We start from the raw sequence: 18,841 nt of genomic DNA, 5'->3' as shown, positions 1-18,841 counted from the left end.
GAATCTTGCCTGCCTGTACCAAGCCCTCTCTCCTTGTTCCCCAGTAAAGCAGTCGAATTCCAGAAGAAAGCCCAGGCTGTTCTTGCTGTGCGTCCTGAATGGGACGGAAACCCTACATCTGTGTTGGCTGGGAGTTCCCTACACCCCTAAGCCCACCTGCTCAGAGCTGGCTGAATTTCCTCACTGCCTTCTCTTCATATAGGCCACCCACCACCCAAGGTCACATGGTTCAAAGATGGCCAGTCCCTGGCTGTTGGAGACCCCTACGAGATGTCCCCAGATGGGACCTTCCTGTGGGTCCCCCAGGCTAATCTGTCCAGCGCTGGCCACTACTCTTGCATTGCTACCAATGCCGTGGGGGAGAAAACCAAACACACACAGCTCAGCGTCCTGGGTGAGTACTGGGCCTCCCCTGGTCAATCAGGATCTGCAGGAAGGACCCCCCAAGTTTCCACAAGCAACCATTGTCATTCCCTTTGCCATTCCAAGTGTGACAGCAAACATAAAAAGAAGAGCAGCCAGGCGCCAGATCTCCATAGCAACCCCCAGCTGGGGACCAGGCTTTCTGCACAGGAGCCTTTCCTGTGACAGTTTATGCCCAAACTGTAACAGCGCCCCCTGCAGGAACAAAAAAAAAGGACGTTTAGGCCAAAAAAAAAATCTCCTTCCTCCTCAGCAGACCCAAGGAGGTTTTGGTTGGATAAGTAGGAAGGCTGCACGTTGAGTCAGTGTTGAGGAGGAGCCCTGGTTGTTCATCTTGCCCTGCAGTGGAGTTCCAGGCTTGGCTGCCCTGAGCTTCCCTTTCCCATGTTCATCACACAACTGCAGCACCAAGGAGAAGCCTAGGGTCCTAGCTGTCCTGGTCCTCAGGGCCCTGGGGCCCAGGGTTGCACTGTTAGCCACGGCCTCCCTGCCTCCCTGCCTCCCTGCCTCCCTGCCTCCCTGCCTCCCTGCCTCCCTGCCTCCCTGCCTCCCCTCACAGTGGTTCCCACTATCCTGGGAGAGCCCGAGAACAATGCCAACGAAGAAGTGACCGTGACCATCAACAATCCTATATCCCTGATCTGCGAGGCGCTGGCCTTTCCATCCCCCAATATCACCTGGATGAAGGATGGGGTGCCCTTCGAGGCCTCTAAGAACATTCAGCTCCTCCCAGGTGATGGCCCTGGGGTGGGCTTTGAGAAGACAGGTGAACTGTCTTCTAGCTGGGTCAAGCTGAACTCAGGTCAATGGTGAAAGCCTGTTTCGGGGTAACTCTGGCCATGGATCCCCCAAGCAGGTACCCACGGCCTACAGATCCTGAATGCCCAGAAGGAAGATGCCGGCCAGTACACCTGTGTAGTCACCAACGAGCTGGGAGAGGCCACAAAGCACTATCACGTGGAAGTTCTCAGTGAGTCCCCTAGCACCTCTGGGACATTGGCTGGACAGACAGAAGAGTCCTGGCCACACTTGAGACCCAGGCTACTTCCCTGTGTCTGTTTTTCCTGAGGGTCACAGGCAGCTGTGGGGAGGGGATCTCTGCATTCCTAGTTCTTGCTTTGGCGATGCTAAAAGGAAGAGATAGTGTTAAGAGTTGACCACCCCCCCAAAATAAGAGTTGACCCCATCCCAGCCAGGCATGGTAGTGCACATCTTTAATCCCAGCACTCGAGAGGCAGAGGCAGGCCGGATTGATGTGAGTTTGAGGTCAGCCTGGTCTACAAAGTGAGTCCAGGACAGCCAAGACTACACAGAGAAACCCTGTCTCAAGAAAAAAAAAAAAAGTTGACCCCATTCCTCCTCCTGTCCTGACTTCTGGTTTTCAGATGTAATCTGGGGTCCCTCAGCTTGACACCTGAGCCCCCAAAAGGCCCTGAAAGGCCACTCCAGGCTTCATAACCCCTGTCCCTTAGCCCTCTCTGACCCTAAGAAGGTACAGCTGGGTTTCTTTTCAGACTCCCCCTATTGTAGCAGGCCCTTCTTTAGGGAGCCATCCCTAGGACCAGTGGGTCAGGGTCTCAGGACCCTCCCCAGGCCTGCCTCTCACACATCCTGTGGCTTTTCAGTTCCCCCATCCATCTCCAAAGATGACCCTTTGGGGGAGGTCAGCGTGAAAGAAGTGAAGACCAAGGTCAACAGCACCCTGACCCTAGAGTGTGAATGCTGGGCCATGCCCCCACCGTCCATCAGCTGGTACAAAGACGGAAGGGTGAGTGCAGGACCCCAGAGAGCCTTAGCCTCTCACCTTGGAGTCTCACTAGCCCTGCTTGGATCTTTCCAGAAAGGAGAGGCCTAAAAACATCCAGGGCTGGCCCCGCTCACCCTTCAGGGTTTTTTTTTTTTTTTAATTTTTGTTTTTGTTTTTGTTTGGTTTGGTTTGGTTTGGTTTGGTTTTTCGAGACAGGGTTTCTCTGTGTAGCCTTGGCCATCCCGGACTCACTTTGTAGACCAGGCTGTCCTCGAACTCACAGCGATCCGCCTGCCTCTGCCTCCTGAGTGCTGGGATTAAAGGCGTGCGCCACCACGCCCGGCTCTGTTTTTGTTTTTGTTTGTTTGTTTTTCGAGACAGGGTTTCTCTGTGTAGCCTTGGCTGTCCTAGACTCACTTGTAGACCAGGCTGGCCTCGAACTCACAGTGATCTGCCTGCCTCTGCCTCCCGAGTCCTGGGATTAAAGGCGTGCACCACCACTACCCGGCTCTTTGCTGATTTTGAGATCAGACAGGTTTGGTTTGACAAAGTCACTGGATGGTCCCATCGCTTTACACTATGGTCTGATTTTTTATTTATTAAAACATAGAGCAGGGGGTGCAGTGGTACATGCTTGTAATCCCAGCACTTAGAAAGCCAAGGCAGGAGAGTCAAAAGTTCAAGGTCATCCTTGGCTACATAGTGAGTTTGAGGTCAGCCTAGGCTATATGAGACCCTGTCTCTCAAAACCAGTAAACAAATAATTTTGATTTTTCATCTCAGTCCCTGTCTATTGTCCCCAGCCTGTGACCCCCAGCCAGCGGCTCAGTGTCCTGGGGGAGGGACGGCTGCTCCAGATCCAACCCACACAGGTCTCCGACTCTGGCCGATACTTGTGTGTGGCCACCAATGTGGCTGGCGAGGATGACCAGGACTTCAATGTTCTTATCCAAGGTGCGTGCTTCTATAAAGCAGGCTAGGCGACAGCAACCAATGGGCTGGCTCCAGGTAGAAAGGTATGTGACCCACAGCAGGGACACTGCCTGGGCATCAAGGCCCTGCACCAGCTCTTGGCAAGGAGACCCACATAGGCATTTCCCAGTGACCATCTGTCTCAGAAGTGGAGCAGTTCTGTGTCTTCTGTGGCTAGAGGTGGAGGCTCCCAGCCTCAAATCAGGATGAAGCGGTAAGGAGGCAGGCAGGGAGAAAGAGAAACTAGAACAAGGCCAGAGGGGCTGGGAAGAGCCAGGGAGGCTGGAGGCCAAGTCAGATGAAGGAAGGACAGAGTTTTGCTTCATAGTGTTCCATAGTGGGCTGGTGAGAAAGCACCCTCTCAGCCGGGCGTAGTGGCACACACCTTCAAGCCCCAGCACTCTGTGGGAGAGGCAGTGGGTGAGGGCAGAGACAGGCAGATCTCTGAGTTCAAGGCAAGTCCAGGACAGCCAGGGCTACAACAGAGAAACCCTGTCTGGTGGGGGTTGGGGGGTCAGGTGCAGGAGGAGAAACAACACCCTTTCTCCTGTGCCACATCTGGCTCTCAGGTGCCTGCCTCACCCTGACCCTGTCTTATTGGTGTCTTAGAGGTTTATTATTGTGAAGAGGCATCACGACCATGGCAACTCTTTTTTTTTTTTTTTTTTAATTATTTATTTATTGTGTATACAGTGTTCTGCCTGCACATACACCTGCAGGCCAGAAGAGGGCATCAGATCAGGCCACATTACAGGTGGGTGTGAGCCACCATGTGGTTGCTGGGAATTGAGCTCAGGACCTCTGGAGGAGCAGTCAGTGCTCTTTAACCTCTGAACTATCTCTCCAGCCCCAACCATGGCAACTCTTATAAGGAAAACATTTAATAGGCACTGGCTTACACAGTTTCAGAGGTTTATCCCATTATCATCACTGTGGGAAGCATGGCAGCAGCGTTCAGACAGACCCAGTGCTGAAGAAGGAGCTCCGAGTTCCACACCGTGATCTGCAGGCAGCAGAAGGGGGACTGTGTACCGCACTGGGTGTAGATAAAGTAGAGGAGACTTCAAAGCCTACCTCCATAGAGATACTTCCTCCAACAAGACCACACCTCCTCCAACAAGACCACACCTCCTCCAACAAGACCACACCTCCTCCAACAAGACCACACCTCCTCCAACAAGACCACACCTCCTCCAACAAGACCACACCTCCTCCAACAAGACCACACCTCCTCCAACAAGACCACACCTCCTAATAGTGCCGCCCCCTGTGGGCCAAGCATTTAAACACAAGAGTCTATGAAAGCCATGCCTATTCAAACCAGCACAACTGGTGTGTCCTGCGCATGTCACTGGCCCCCTCTGGGCCTTGGTTTCATCCTTTGCAAAATGTAGGTGTTGTAAGCCAAGTCCCAGCACCCCAAGGCAAAGGCGGTGGATATCCAAGAGTTTGAGGCCAATTGGGGCTACATAGTGAGACCCTGTCTCAAAGAAAGAGAAAGAAAAAGGTACAGGCGATGTGATTAAAGCAGGCGACCTTGGGGGCCCTTTGGGTCATAACAACTGAAGGCTTTGTGCCTCTGTATCAACAAGCAAATGTGGGTTACACTTGGCAACAGCCTAACTCCCTTCAAAAAGCTTTCCGTATTTACAAAGAGCCATTTTATATCATTTTGTTCCTTTTTTGTTTTGTTTTTGTTTTTGCTTTTGTTTTTTCAGACAGGGTTTCTCTGTGTAGCCTTGGCTGTCCTAGACTCACTTTGTAGACCAGGCTGGCCTTGAACTCACGGAGATCCTCCTGCCTCTGCCTCCCGAGTGCTGGGATTAAAGGTGTGCGCCGCTACACCCGGCCTTCATTTTGCTCTTTTGAGCCAAAGGCTTTTTAAAATATGAACTATAGGACGCCAGGAAACAGATGTGATATGGAAAAGTCTATTTATATGAGCATGAGAGAGCAGGAAAGGGGGATGGGCACCCCAGAAAGAGAGATGGGGGGCGGGTAGAGAGAGAGAGAGAAAGACAGAGAGAGAGACGAGAGAGAGAGAGAGACAGAGAAAGAGACAGAGACAGAGAGGAGCAAGGGAGGGAGAAAAAGGTAAGAGAGAGAGAGAGAGAGAGAGAGAGAGGAAGTAGGATTGCCCTTTTATAATCCTGGGCAGGGGCGCACCTAGTGGCAGGCAGGTAATGACGTCATAGTTTGCTAGGCTGACTGGAGGCAGTATGCTAACAGCCTTACTGTAGCCCAGGATGTCCTAGCATTGTGATCTTCTTGCCTCAGCCTCCTAAGTGCTAGGATGTCAGGTGTGCCACCGCCACGCCCAGGATTCTCTGAGGCCAGTTACATGTGAACACTGCACAACGGGGGGATTTCCCCAGAGCTCACCCAGCAGCTTTACAGGCAGCCCCTAGGGGAATAAAGAGAAGAAATGTCTTGCCCTAACTGCAGGGTGTGGCTTGGGCGGTGGAGTGTGGCAGTGGCCTCCCAGGCTGGTTGGTAATAGTAGCAGGCAGCTGGAGCCCTTTATTGTGGTCCTAACGGTATGGATTCCCTCTCTACAGTGCCCCCGATGTTCCAGAAGGCGGGCAGTGTTGATGAAGGCTTTGAGTTCCTGCCCCCAGAGGAGGAGGCCCAGGGCAGGGTGACAGAATACCGGGAGATTGTAGAGAACAACCCAGCCTACCTGTACTGTGACACCAACGCTGTTCCACCACCTGAGCTCACCTGGTACAGGGAGGGTCAGCCGCTGTCAGCTGCAGATGGGGTCTCTGTGCTGCAAGGTAGGCTACGTGCCGCCTGTGATGTGACCACTCCACATCCTCGCTGAAATTTACAAACAGAGGATAAGGGTTGTAGGCGGTTATCTTCTGGGCTAGATTTGGGGAGGGGGTTTGTTTGTTTGTTGTTTTCGTTGTTCGAGACAGGGTTTCTCTGTGTAACCTTAGGTGTCCTGGGGCTCGTTTTGTAGACCAGGTTGGCCTCAAACTCACAGAGATCCACCTGTCTCCACCTTCTGAATGCTGGGATTACAGGTGTGCACCACCACCACCCCCCAGCTCTATGCTAGTGTTCACAATGAGCTTCCCAGTCCAGGCCAGAGCGCATGTCTGGGCTTTAGGGTCTGTACTGACCTGGGATGCTCAGGAGAATGGTGTGATTATCTAGGGCGGTGTTTCTTAACCTGTGGGGTCATGACCCCCTTGGGGTCGCATCAGCAAAATTACAATTATAAAATAGCAATGAAAAGAATGTTATGCTTGGGGTCACCCCAATATGAGGGACTGAATTAAAGGGTCACAGAGTTAGGGAGGTTGAGAACTAAAGCTCTAGGGAGAGGTAGGTCTCTGTGTAAAGATCTCAAAGTGGGAAGGCAATGGGGACCACAGGCTCAGCAGCTAAAGTCCTGTGCCAGCCAAGCATGAGAACTCACGTAAAGGCTGGGGGTACTGTATGCCATGATCTCAGCACTACAGAGGCAGAGGCAGACAGACTCCTGGGGCTCACTGTCCAGACACTCAAGTCTCCTTAGGAACCCCCAACTAATGAGAGGCCCCGTCTCAAAAAACAATGTGGACAGTTTCGGAGGCATAGCACTCCAAACTGACCTCTGGTCTCCACACGCGTGCATGGGTATGCTCACATACCCTTACACACATGTGTACCTGCACACGTACAAGCATATGCAACACACACACATGTCGCAATCCTGTGAAAGAGCTTCTCTCTGGCTTTTGGGGTCTGTGCTATCTTCGTAGATTATAGGTCATAAGAATTTTTTACATTCATTTTACCATTTAAAAATATTTCCTTATTAATTCTTTTTGGATGGGTTTAATGGAAAATAATCACTTTTTTCTAGGCTATGTTTTAAGCGCGCCCCCCCCCCTCATTTTATTTATTTTGTAATGAATTATTTACTTTTACTTTTACTTTTTGTGCATTGATGCTTTGCCTGCATGTATGTCTGTGGGAGGGTGTCAGATCCCCTGGAACTGGAGTTACAGACTGTTATGAGCTGCCATGTGGGTGGTAGGAATCGAACCCAGAACCCTAGTTTCCCTGGAAGAACAGCCAGTGCTCTTAACCACTGAGCTATCTCTTCAGCCCCCCAGGTTTATTAACTCTTTTTAAAAATATTTATTTACTTATTATTATGTATGCAGTGCTCTGCCTGCGTGTACATCTGCAGGCCAGAAGAAGGCATCAGATCACATTACAGATGGTTGTGAGCCACCATGTGGTTGCTGGGAATTGAACTCAGGACCTTTGGAAGAGCAAGTGGTGCTCTTAACTACTGAGCCATCTCTCCAGCCTGGTTTATTAATTTAGGTGAAACTTATTTTGAAATATCCTTTATGAATGACTTTGTAAGCCCTGGGGTGAGGCTTATAGACGCCTGGCTTCCCTTTGCCTGCCCTGCCCCTGCCACGGACCACTGCTGTTGCTGTTCAGGACTCACTGACTCCACCAAGGGGGATGGACGGTTCCCTGGCTTAGCATCTTCATGGTGGTCTGCCAGGTCTAGACTAGCACTGGGTCTGTTTAGGGGACGGGAGGTCAGCTATGGCAATCTCTGATGAGCGGTCACACCAGACCTTGAAGTTGGACCTTGCAGGAAGAGGAACCCCTGGGGTCCCAGGGAGACGCCACGCATGTGGAGGCTGATTGTCCAAGCTGGACATTTATGGACTGACCTCTGACCTCCTGCTGACCTCAGGCTGGCACCCTTCATCGCATCCTGCTACTCTAGGCTCAGCCATAGGGGAGATCCTAATGCAGATCCCAAATACAAGCCATCCCGGCTCGGTTAACCCCTGACGCCAGCTACTGACTTGGCTCATACGTCAGCATGTGACCTCAAGCCCGACTCCGGCTGTCAACCCCGAGCATGCTAAAAGTGTGGCCACAAGTCGAGTTGGATGTAGATCCTGATCACAAGGCAGCCCCAGATCTCACCTGAGCTCCACAGTGGCCATAGGCCCCGCCCCCTGCCCATAGTTCTGCCTGTCAAGAGACCCTGTTTCTTTTTTTTTTTTTTTTTTTTGGTTTTTTGAGACAGAGTTTCTCTGTGCAGCCTTGACTGTCCTGGACTCACTTTGTAGACCAGGCTGGCCTCAAACTCACAGCGGTCTGCCTGCCTCTGCCTCCCGAGTGCTGGGATTAAAGGCGTGTGCCACTACGCCCAGCCAGACCAAGAGACCCTGTTTCTGACTATGGTTGAGCCTGTCGAGCCACCCACAGCCTTGGCTGGTGACTTCCCGACCTGGAATCCTTAGCGTACAGTAACCCTACACAGAGACCGGGTTCTGCTCTCGGCCGCCTCCTGGTCACAAAGGGTCTCAGGACATTCTTCCTCCACCCAAAGCTGCCACTGACCTAGAAGCTAGCCCTGCCTCTGAGGTTACCTCCTCTGACCTTGGCCCAGCCAGCCAGTTCTCTGCCCTCTTGCTAGCCCCGCTGGGAGCTTCATTTTCCCCTCACTAACAGCACTCACACTCCGGAGCCTGCACCTGACACCTGACCACTAACTCAGCACGGACTGGCTTGGTCCTCCCTTTGCCCTGTGATCTGGGTACACTGCATCTCTTTGCATCTCAGATGAGCCAGTGGGTAATGACGATATGTCTTGGGCCCTCCAGGAGAGAAACCTCTTCCTTGCTCTGGATTCAGGGCCCTCACCCCTGAGCTCAGGCCCCTTGTCCTGTGTCCCTGCAGGAGGCCGAATCCTGCAGCTGTCCCTGGTGCAGGCAGAGGATGCCGGGAGGTACTCGTGCAGGGCTTCCAATGAGGTGGGCGAGGACTGGCTGCACTACGAACTACTGGTGTTGAGTGAGTGTCCCTGGCCAGGAGAGACAGGGAGGGTCTGGTCCCAGAGAGGCCTCCTTCTGAAGAGCCCTGGGGAGTGAGCCCTCTTGGGCTCAGAAGGTTTGGAATAGGGTTGCAAGTTTGGGCTCTGAAGCCACACAGAGGTAGTTTTGAAGTCCCAGGCAGCTACTGTCTGATGTGTGACTTTGAGCACACTGTAACCTCTCAGAAGCCCAGATTTCTTAGCTGCTTCCAGGCCTGACAGATTTAGTGAGGGTGGCACAAGGACACCCCTGGTCAGCATCTGGAGCAAAAGCTTCCTTCGCTCCCCCACTTTTACCCTCAGCTCAATACCTAACCCACTTCTCGCTCTCCTCTCGCACCCAGCACCGCCAGTGATCCTGGGAGACACACAGGAGCTGGTAGAGGAGGTGACCGTGAATGCCAGCAGTGCTGTCAGCCTACGGTGCCCAGCCCTGGGGAACCCAGCACCCACTCTTTCGTGGCTCCAGAATGGACTGCCTGTGTCCCCCAGCCCACGGCTGCAGGTCCTAGAGGAGGGACAAGTCCTGCAGGTAGGAACAGACCCCTGTCAGGGTAAAGGCACTGGGAAACTAAGGGACAGTGTCATCTGGGCCATATAAAAGCCCATTAAAGTATGGAAGGTGTCATCTGCACAGCAAATGGCACCTGAGAGGAGCCCAGGTGGTATGTGGGCTGCATGGTGTTCATAAGCATCAGTGACTTCTGAAAAATCAGGAGCCTGTGTGGGCTACACCTAGAACCAGCCCACGCCCAGGGCAGCAACTCCATGCAAGCCCTGACCGTCAGGAGCTAGGAACACACACCATAGCTGCACAGGCCCTTCTGGGGACCAGCACAGCCCCACATGGCCTTCTCATCCACTTAGCCGCAGAAAACCAACCAATGCCTGTCTTGCCATAGAGCCCCAGACAGGCCTCAGAGGGACTGTTCCTGGTCACTGTGAGCACCTGCGGGGCCCACATGTCTGCTGTGGAGAGATGGGGGTGCTTGTGCAGTGTGGGGACAAGCCATGAATCCATTCGTGTCAGCCTTGGCCTCGGGACTGGCCTCTGTCCCCTCAGGTTTCCACCACGGAGGTGGCTGACGCTGCCAACTACATGTGTATGGCGGAGAACCAGGCAGGCTCTGCAGAGAAGCTCTTTACCCTCAGGGTCCAAGGTGAGATGGCTGAGAGGGGACCTCTGTGGGCTCCTTGCCTCTTCCCTGAGGATATCCTACCAGCCACACCCCCCCGAGTTCAGAGATCCCGGCCTGGCCCCAGCCACATCTCAGGACAGAGAACATTTGGAAGATTTCAATCATGTTTGGACCAACTTTAAGTAGCCAGGAACAGCTTTGAGGGTGGGGCGGGGGTCAGGGGATGTTCTCCCAAGGCTTTACAGCATCATTATTGAGCACTTACTGTATACCTGCGATGTGTCTAAAGGACACCCTGCAGCAAAGCCTGGAAAGTGGCCTGGCTTTACAACTGTAAAATTACTTCAAGGGATAGCACAGGTGAAAGGGTCTTACCACGCCAAGTCTGCTGTTGACCTCATGTCACCATGAGCCCAGGTGTGGAGACAGCTGTAACCCTAAGGATGGATTGGATGGTCCTCAAAGTCACACACTGAAGCCCCAAAATCCATCTGGGTTCTGCAACTGATAGCTGTGTGCCTTTGGGAGAACGGCTGTACTACTTTGATCAAGCCACCCTGCGCTCTTACGCAAAGCAGCCCCAACTGATAGAGCCTGCCCTCCAAGGGCTGTGTGGAGACACACCAGGGATTGCCCTGGGAGGCCAGGCCAGTTCCTAGGTGAGTCCCTCGCTGGCCTGTGCTCTCCACCTGCATAACTTGTCACTTCTGCCTTCATCCAGTACCACCACAAATCTCGGACTGGAACACCGGCCAGATGGTCACCACCATCAACAGCAGTGTCAGCCTCCCCTGTGAAGTCCATGCTCACCCAAGCCCTGAGGTCACATGGTACAAGAATGGCCAGCCTCTCTCCCTGGGACAAGAGGTTTTCCTCCTTCCTGGTTGGTAAACTGAGGCTTTGTGCCCAGTTCAAGGCTCTGGTGGGGAGATCGAGGTCTTCAAACCTGGGTCAGGGCTGTACACATTGGGAGGACTGGGAAGTGAGAGTGGCCCTGGGAACAGGGACCATTGTCACACAGGTACGCACACGCTGCGGCTGGCACGAGCACAGCCAGCTGACTCCGGGACATACCTGTGTGAGGCCCTCAACGCCGCGGGCCGAGACCAGAAGATGGTACAGCTCAGGGTTCTGGGTAGGTCCTGTCCCCTCCTGTAGCGTCCTCTACTCTTCCCATCAGCCCCCGGGAAGCCCTCGTCTGCCTCTAGGGAATTCTGTTTAAGAGACACAGTTAGTCACCCACCGTGGAGGTTAAATTACAGCCTTGAGAGTTGGATATACCATGCACAGGCTTGCTCTGTGACCTCGGCCTAGTGTCTCCCCCTCTCTGAGCCCCAGATGTCCTGATGAAGGGACTGTGTGAGCTACAGTGGCAGTCAAGTTGAGGGGACAGAGCAGTGGTGAACCTCAGGAGCTAGGCTCTTGCCTTGTAACCTATGACAGTACTCTCGATCTTTGGACTTCTGTTGGGGGAAAGTTGTTTCCAGTGTTAGCAGCCAAGACTCTCTGGAAAGTTCTTTTCAGTCCTGGGCCAGACTCATTCAGTTGTAAATACATAGCCATGCCAGGCCCTGAGGGCTTACAACTGACTGTGGATGCCTATGTGGGTCAGCTGGAGTGCCATGGCCTGAGGGACCCATGGAGGGCTGTGTCTAGTCAGGAGAGGCTTGTGGCTAGCAGGAGAGGGGGTGTGTGCGGATGGAGGAGTGTGTGGGGGGGGGTCTTGCTGTCAGCATCGTTACTGCCGTGTCTAGGCACCAGGTGATCTGTGGCTCTGGTAGGCTGGCCTGCTCTTCGCTGTGAGGATGTTGGTCCTGTGGGCCTCCCTGGGCTGTTTACCCATGGTGGTATTAGGGAGATATAGACAAGGCCATAGTGCCTCACTGTGCTCTCCCACCCCTAGTTCCTCCCAGCTTTAAACAGCCTCCTGGCGGCCCCCAGGAGGCAGTCCGGGTCAGAGCAGGGGACAAAGCCATCCTCAGCTGTGAGACAGATTCGCTCCCAGAGCCAGCTGTGACCTGGTTCAAGGACCGGCAGCCCCTTGCCCTGGGGCAGCGGATTCAGGGTCTACAAGGTGGACAAATGCTGGAAATCCTAGACTCACAGGTCAGGGGCCCTCCCTGGGCAGTCTGGGCAGTGGGCACAGCACTTCCTGACCCCATCATAGGCCTGGGGAGAGGGAGGTGGAAAGTGTGTAGGTGTGTGCTACGATGTGAGGGTACCACCATCTCCTTAACCCAAGATGATACACAGTCCCCTGCAAGTGACCTGGGAAAGGCCTGGGACATCCAAGAGTTGGATTCCAACCCTAGCTCTCTCTGACTCACAGAGACCTTGACCGGAGCCTTTCCACACTAGCACAGGCTCTCGAGTTGGTTGAATAAGTATTTGTCTGGACTTCCATCTTCTGACCCAGCTCCAGCCCCACAGTAAAGGGCAGACCAGGGCACCCTGGGAGTCGGCTTCCCTGACCTCCTAAAGCCAGCCCCTGGGGAATCTCTACGGCACACACACCGACACCGTGTCCTCTGTCCCAGGTATCAGACAAGGGAGTGTACAGCTGCAAAGCCAGCAACACAGCTGGAGAGGCCACCCGGACCTTTGACCTCGCCATTCAAGGTAAGCCAGGCCTGGCCTGGACCCCAGGATGGTGAGAATAGAGCCTTTTGTGGCTCTCGGTGAGCTGATCCTGGGGGGGTGGGGGGATGGGCTAGGGTCCCAGAAAACCTAATGGCCACCGAAGCCACCCCAAACCAGTTCTCCTCTCACAAATTTGGAGAATGAAATTTGCAGATTTAGAGAGTTTGTTTTATATTCACAGGTGGGAGAAACAGACAGACAGACAGACAGACTGACAGAGGAAGCCAAGCTCCTATATAGCAACAGATCATCCCAAGAAATAGGGTATCGCTGAGGTAGTAGTAGGGGCCTTTTTAATGGACTGATGGCAGAAAGTGGATGAGACACAGGGAGGGGTGACCTAGCTGGTCAGTCTACTTCTTTCTCAGTTTTGGTCCTGCCCTCATGTACAGCTTCTGGATAAGGGTGAGCAATCCTGAGGAGCCAGGAACCAGGCCTCCGTCCTGGTGTAACTGACCTCCAGCAGGGACATTCCTGGATCCACCGCTCTGGGGTCTCTGGCCCACATGGCCAGTTCCCAGCCTCCATCACCCCCAGCAGCTCCAGGCCTGCAGGGATCAGATCAATGACAGGAAGAGGCGCTACTGGCAAAGGCTAAGTGCGCAAGAGCTGGAGGTTAAAAACCCTGTGGGGATGGAGATGCAACACAGAATCAGAGCCCAGCAGGTGCCTAGAGCCCCACTGCTTGGGAGGGAGGAGGAAGCTGGGACTCAGGAGTTACAGTGTGTAAGCCACATCCTTAGGTAGATAACTATCTCCACATCAGACTGAGACCTTGTCTCAAAAACAAAAATGAGCCGGTGTGGTGGTGCACACCTTTAATCCCAGCACTCGGGAGGCAGAGGCAGGCAGATCGCTGTGAGTTCGAGGCCAGCCTGGTCTACAAAGCAAGTCCAGGACAGCTAAGGCTAACACTAAGAGAACCTGTCTCAAAAAACAAAACAAAACAAAAAACAAAAACAAAAAAAAAAAGAAAGAAAAGAAAAAGAAAACAAACAAACAAACAAAAAAACCCCACACAGTTCTCTTCCTGTGGAATCCTTTGAAGGACTCAGTGGGATACTCCTGTTCCTCTGCCTGCCAAGTTTCACAGAGAAGCAGAGCCCGCCCAGTGGGCAACCTGGGCACTAACCTGCTCTATAGGTTAGGCACAGGGCACATGCATGGCAGCTAGACAGTGGGGTGAGGGAAATCTAGGAGATCCGACTCCCCAGAGGACTGTTGGCCCATGAGCTGTGCATTCAGACTGAGAGAGTCATCGGGGGTTCTCTGCTTTAGAGACACTTAGAAATAGTCAACAGTGGTTTCCGGTCCCATCTGTGAATAAAACGGCCCCTGCCTCCATCAATAGAGTGTAAAACAAAAACTGGGGAGCAGGGAAGAGTGCAGAAACCTGCCATCTCTCCTACAGTGCCCCCAACATTTGAAAAGCCAGAGACGGAGATGGTGAGCCAGGTAGCTGGGCGCACCCTAGTCCTGGCCTGTGACGTGTCGGGGATCCCAGCTCCCACTGTTACTTGGCTGAAGGACAGAATGCCCGTGGGTGAGTACACGTGTCCTGCTTGCCATTTTAGTGCAAAATCTATCGCCATCCAGTGCAGCAAGAAGGAAAGTCCAGGGCTGGAGAGATGGCTAAGAGCTTAAGCGCACTGACTATTCATCCAGAGGTCCCGGGTTCAATTCCCAGAAACCACATGGTGGCTCACAACCATCTATAATGAGATCTGGTGCCCCCTTCTGGCCTGCAGGTGTATATGCAGGCTGAACATTGTATAATAAATAAATAAATAAATAAATAAATAAATAAATAAATAAATAAATAAATAGGAATGAAAGCTCAGGGAATTGTCAGTTCGTGGGATGTGGTGGTTCAGGCTTGTATCTCCAGCAGTGGGGAGGCTGAGCCGCAGGAGCCTGCCTTGGTTACTCTGTGTTGCTGTGATGAAAACAGCTTAAGGAAGAAAGAATTGACTTTGGCTGCGGGTTCCAGAGGGAGAAGAGTCCATGGTGGCAGGGAGGGAGGAGAACAAGCTGCAAGCACGGTGCTAGGGGCAGGGAGCTGATCACAGTTTCAGCAACAACCACCTGCCAGAGATGGCTGCCTGTAAATGCCCCAAACACCAACACCAACAACTGGGGAGCAGGTGTTCAAACACCTGAGCCTATGAGGGACAGTTCTCATCCAAACCAGCACAGATCCCAAGTTCTCAGCCAGCCTGGGTGCTCTCTCTCTCTCTCTCCTCTCTCCCTCTCCCTCCCCTTCCCCCTTCTCCCTCTTCCTCTCTCTCCCTCCCTTCCTCCCTTTCCCCTCCCCCTTCCCCTCCCTCCCTCCCTCCCTTCCCTTAGACAAGCAAGGCTGACAGTGTGATGCAAGCCCTACCCTATTTGCCTTTCAGTGCTTTTCATTGGCCACTAGAATCCAGTATCAGGAGCCAACTCCAGCATCCTCCACCCAGAGGACAGGAGGCTCTTCAGGCCTAGCTATCCCAAGGCTGCCCTTGACCCCTGGAGCTGCCCCTCCTCCTGCCTGTCAGCTCTGCCCCTGCTTGGCCACAGCTGGCTCATTCCATCTAAGGCCCCCCCCCCCCCCCCCCCCCGGCCCTTGACCTCCACCCCCTGCTAGGTCAGTCTGTGGATATTGGACCTGTCAGCTTGGTGTTCCTACTAGTGTCCACTGGTGCCTCCCCATGTGGGTCGCCACCACCCCCTGCCAGTATCTGGTGAGGGCAGCAGCCCCCCCACACACACATATACCCCGAGCTGGTCTCAGGCCCACGGGTCCCTCTAGTACAGGCAGAAGGTTCTGACAGCGCATCTCTGAGGCATTAGTGGCAGCTGTGGGGACCTCAAGTTGTGCAGCTGGGAAACGTGTCTCCCCTGTTCACATGTGTAGCCCCCCACCCCTACTCTTCAGCAGCTTTAGTGAGCTGTGATTCACACCCTATACAGTCCAACCATCTAAAGAGTATATCATTCGGGCTGGAGAGATGGCTCAGAGGTTAAGAGCACTGTCTGCTCTTCCAGAGGTCCTGAGTTCAATTCCCAGCAACCACATGGTGGCTCACAACCATCTATAGTGAGATTTGGTGCCCTCGTCTGGCCTCCAGGTATAAAGCAGTCATATACAATAAATAAATAAATAAATAACTCTTAAAAAAAAAAAAAGAGTATATCATTCAAGACTCTGCAGTGTATCCAAGCAGCAGAACCTCGTTCACAATCAGTGTTGTCTTCCCCGGAGCCATTAGCCATCACCCACCCCCCACTCCTCCTGGCCCCCGACTCCCCACCCCACTATAGGCCACAGCAGTCTGCTGTTGGTTTCCGTGGAATGCCTGCTCTGGACAGCGCATTCATTCTGGACATTTCATTCCAATGGTATCGTGTTACCCTGTGGCCTTTCGCATCTGCCTTACTCCACTTTAACCTGAGACTTTGAGAGCTGGCTGGGCAGCCTGGATCAGTGTTATCTTTTCAGAAATTAATTTAATTATTTTTCTTTTTCTTTCTTTCTTTCTTTTTTTTCTTTTTCTTTTTTTTTTTGGTTTTTCCAGACAGGGTTTCTCTGTGTAGCCTTGGCCATCCTGGACTCACTTTGTAGACCAGGCTGGCCTCAAACTCACAGCGATCCGCCTGCCTCTGCCTCCAGTAAACATGTTTTTGTTTGTTTGTTGTTTTGGTTTTGGGTTTTCGAGACAGGGCTTCTCTGTGTAGCTTGACTGTCCTGGAACTCTCTCTGTAGACCAGGCTGGCCTCAAACTCACAGAGATCTGCCTGCCTCTGCCTTCAGAGTGCTGGGATTAAAGGCGTGTGCCACCACACCCAGCTGACTAGACAGGTCTTAGACTCCCAGAGATCTGCCTGCCTCTGCTTCCCAGGTGCTGGCATTAACGCCTTGAACAAGTAGCATCATGTCTCCTAAGCAGCCTTTGGGCTGTAACGATGAAGCTGCTGTGAGCTTGGCATGCAGGTGTCTGTGGGTGTTCAGGGCTCTGCCGCTGTGTGGTTTTGTCTCTCCTGACTGGGGACCCTTGAGTTAGCCTGGCGTCATTTCCTGTCTATGGTGCCTCCAGTTCACACATTCTGTTCCCTGCTTGCAAAACCTCATGACCTTGTCCACTTGTGTCTGGCTGGTTTCTACTCAAGCTTTGGCCCAGCAGCCCGTGTTGAAGATCCCTTCCTAGCTCCTGCTGCCTCTCTCATCTTTCTCTGGTGCACTCCTGCCCCTCCCCTGTTCCTTCCATCCCCCACCACCACCACCACCATCACTCCCACCCAACCCCCACCCTCCAAGCCCTGCTCCCTGACCCTGAGAGTTTTACAGATGTCAATCCTCAGCTGGAGTGTGTCTGTGTGCTTTACCTTGGCCTCCCAAGCTCTGGGTGAGACACCAGGTGCAGCTAGTCTGTTCACTCAGTGCTGAAAGGCTGACTGGACAGGGGTCAGGGTAGGGTAAAGGTAGGACTGGTACAATTAGAAACGCTTTCAGGACAGACCTGCAAGGAGGGGACATTCCAAGCTGGTGAGCAGCGCCCCAAGGGTGACTCCTGTGGGGTGCTGAGTGTCTGCTCCCCCTTGATCGGCAACCCTGATGCAGGTAGAAGGTGTGGGACCCTGAGGAGGGCTGGCCTAAGGGGGAGGGAGGGTTAAAAGAAGTACAACGTCCAGGTGTGAGTTGATGGCAGTGGTCATGGGGGTTAGTTTAACGGTCAACTTGACGCAGCCTAGGATCACCACTGCCAGGCTCACTATAGGATTGCCTGGGCCATGTTTGCTGCAAGTGTATCTGTCAGGGATCGGTTGCCTTAAGTATGTTTACTGACGTGAAAAGACCTGGCCTGAGAATGAGTGACACTGTTCCCTGGATTTGAGTCCAGGGACTCAATTTATATACAGATAAAACAAGCTGAACGTGCACAGGGGTGCACGCATCCATTTCTTTCTCTGCTGTGGATGCGACCACAGCTGCTAACTGTTCCTGCCACCTTTGACTTCCTCCTACCTTGACTGCCACCCGGAACCATGGGCCTAACAACCCCTTTCTCATCCACCATGCCAGACAATTAATCACAGTGGCAGAAATGAAACCAGGACAGTGGGAACCTTCAAAGGCACCTCTGACCCACCGCTGCCTCAGTTTCCCTGTCAGTCCAGGAAGGGAGGGCAGGACTCAAGGGCTTCCCTCCATTCCACAGAGAGCAACGCGGTGTACGGCATGGTCTCCCGAGGTGGCCGTCTCCAGCTGAGTCGCCTGCAGCCAGCCCAGGCTGGCACCTACACTTGCGTGGCTGAGAACGCCCAGGCCGAGGCCCGAAAAGACTTTGTGGTGTCTGTACAAGGTACACCTGCACTGTACACCCCATCCTGTCTGCCCCGTCCCCGCCAGTCCTCGCTGCTGCCGGGACCTCACCACAGCCCATGCCACAGTGCCTCCACAGATCCAGAACTCAGGCCTGGCGCAAGAACACAATGTGTTGGAAAGCCAGGAGATACGGCTAGACTGTGAGGCTGAAGGCCAGCCACCGCCAGAGATAGTCTGGCTGAAGGACGGTGCCCTGTTGGAGCAGCATGTGGGGCCTCACCTGCGGTAAGACCAGGCTGCGCCTCCAGAGGAGACACCAGGGCCTCCAGGCTGTGTGAACCTGCCCTCAGTGACTCCTCCCCACCCAGGTTCTTTCTGGATGGCAGCTCCCTGGTGCTGAAGGGCCTACGAGCAGCAGACTCGGGCGCCTACACCTGTGTGGCCCACAACCCGGCTGGGGAGGATGCCAGGCTACACACAGTGAATGTGCTGGGTGAGGAGGCGAGGCTGAGAGGCAGGTAGCCTCAGAGCCTTGGTGCCTATCTGGGGACACCTACAGGAGTGGGTGGGGTCAGGAAGGAATCGCTGTTCAATGGCCACTCTGCAGGGTCCCGGGACCTTCAAGCTGTGCTCTCAAATATGAGTCACAAGATTCCCAGCCCAAGCCGGGCGTGGTGGCACACGCCTTTAATCCCAGCACTCGGGAGGCAGAGGCAGGCAGATCGCTGTGAGTTCGAGGCCAGCCTGGTCTACAAAGTGAGTCCAGGACAGCC

At 53.6% G+C, this 18,841-nt stretch overlaps 1 protein-coding gene across 1 annotated transcript in view; it reads left to right on the top strand.

Moving 5' to 3' along the window:
• Positions 1-18,841, top strand: part of Hmcn2 (hemicentin 2) — a 154,314-nt gene that overhangs the window by 93,729 nt on the left and 41,744 nt on the right. Inside the window, exons 49-65 of the mRNA XM_051166434.1 lie at positions 203-394; positions 983-1,156; positions 1,280-1,393; positions 2,049-2,191; positions 2,974-3,124; positions 5,701-5,919; positions 8,855-8,968; positions 9,332-9,519; positions 10,051-10,147; positions 10,848-11,009; positions 11,148-11,261; positions 12,030-12,232; positions 12,664-12,745; positions 14,178-14,309; positions 17,962-18,105; positions 18,194-18,353; positions 18,437-18,561. Of these exons, the coding sequence (XP_051022391.1) occupies positions 203-394; positions 983-1,156; positions 1,280-1,393; positions 2,049-2,191; positions 2,974-3,124; positions 5,701-5,919; positions 8,855-8,968; positions 9,332-9,519; positions 10,051-10,147; positions 10,848-11,009; positions 11,148-11,261; positions 12,030-12,232; positions 12,664-12,745; positions 14,178-14,309; positions 17,962-18,105; positions 18,194-18,353; positions 18,437-18,561 (2,514 nt within the window). The remainder of the gene's footprint in view (positions 1-202; positions 395-982; positions 1,157-1,279; positions 1,394-2,048; positions 2,192-2,973; positions 3,125-5,700; positions 5,920-8,854; positions 8,969-9,331; positions 9,520-10,050; positions 10,148-10,847; positions 11,010-11,147; positions 11,262-12,029; positions 12,233-12,663; positions 12,746-14,177; positions 14,310-17,961; positions 18,106-18,193; positions 18,354-18,436; positions 18,562-18,841) is intronic.

The sequence above is a fragment of the Acomys russatus genome, chromosome 24 (genome assembly GCF_903995435.1).
Source record: "Acomys russatus chromosome 24, mAcoRus1.1, whole genome shotgun sequence".
In the NCBI taxonomy this organism is placed as follows: domain Eukaryota; kingdom Metazoa; phylum Chordata; class Mammalia; order Rodentia; family Muridae; genus Acomys; species Acomys russatus.
Note: the sequence above shows the minus strand (reverse complement) of the source record. Positions and strands in the feature narration are given on the sequence as shown.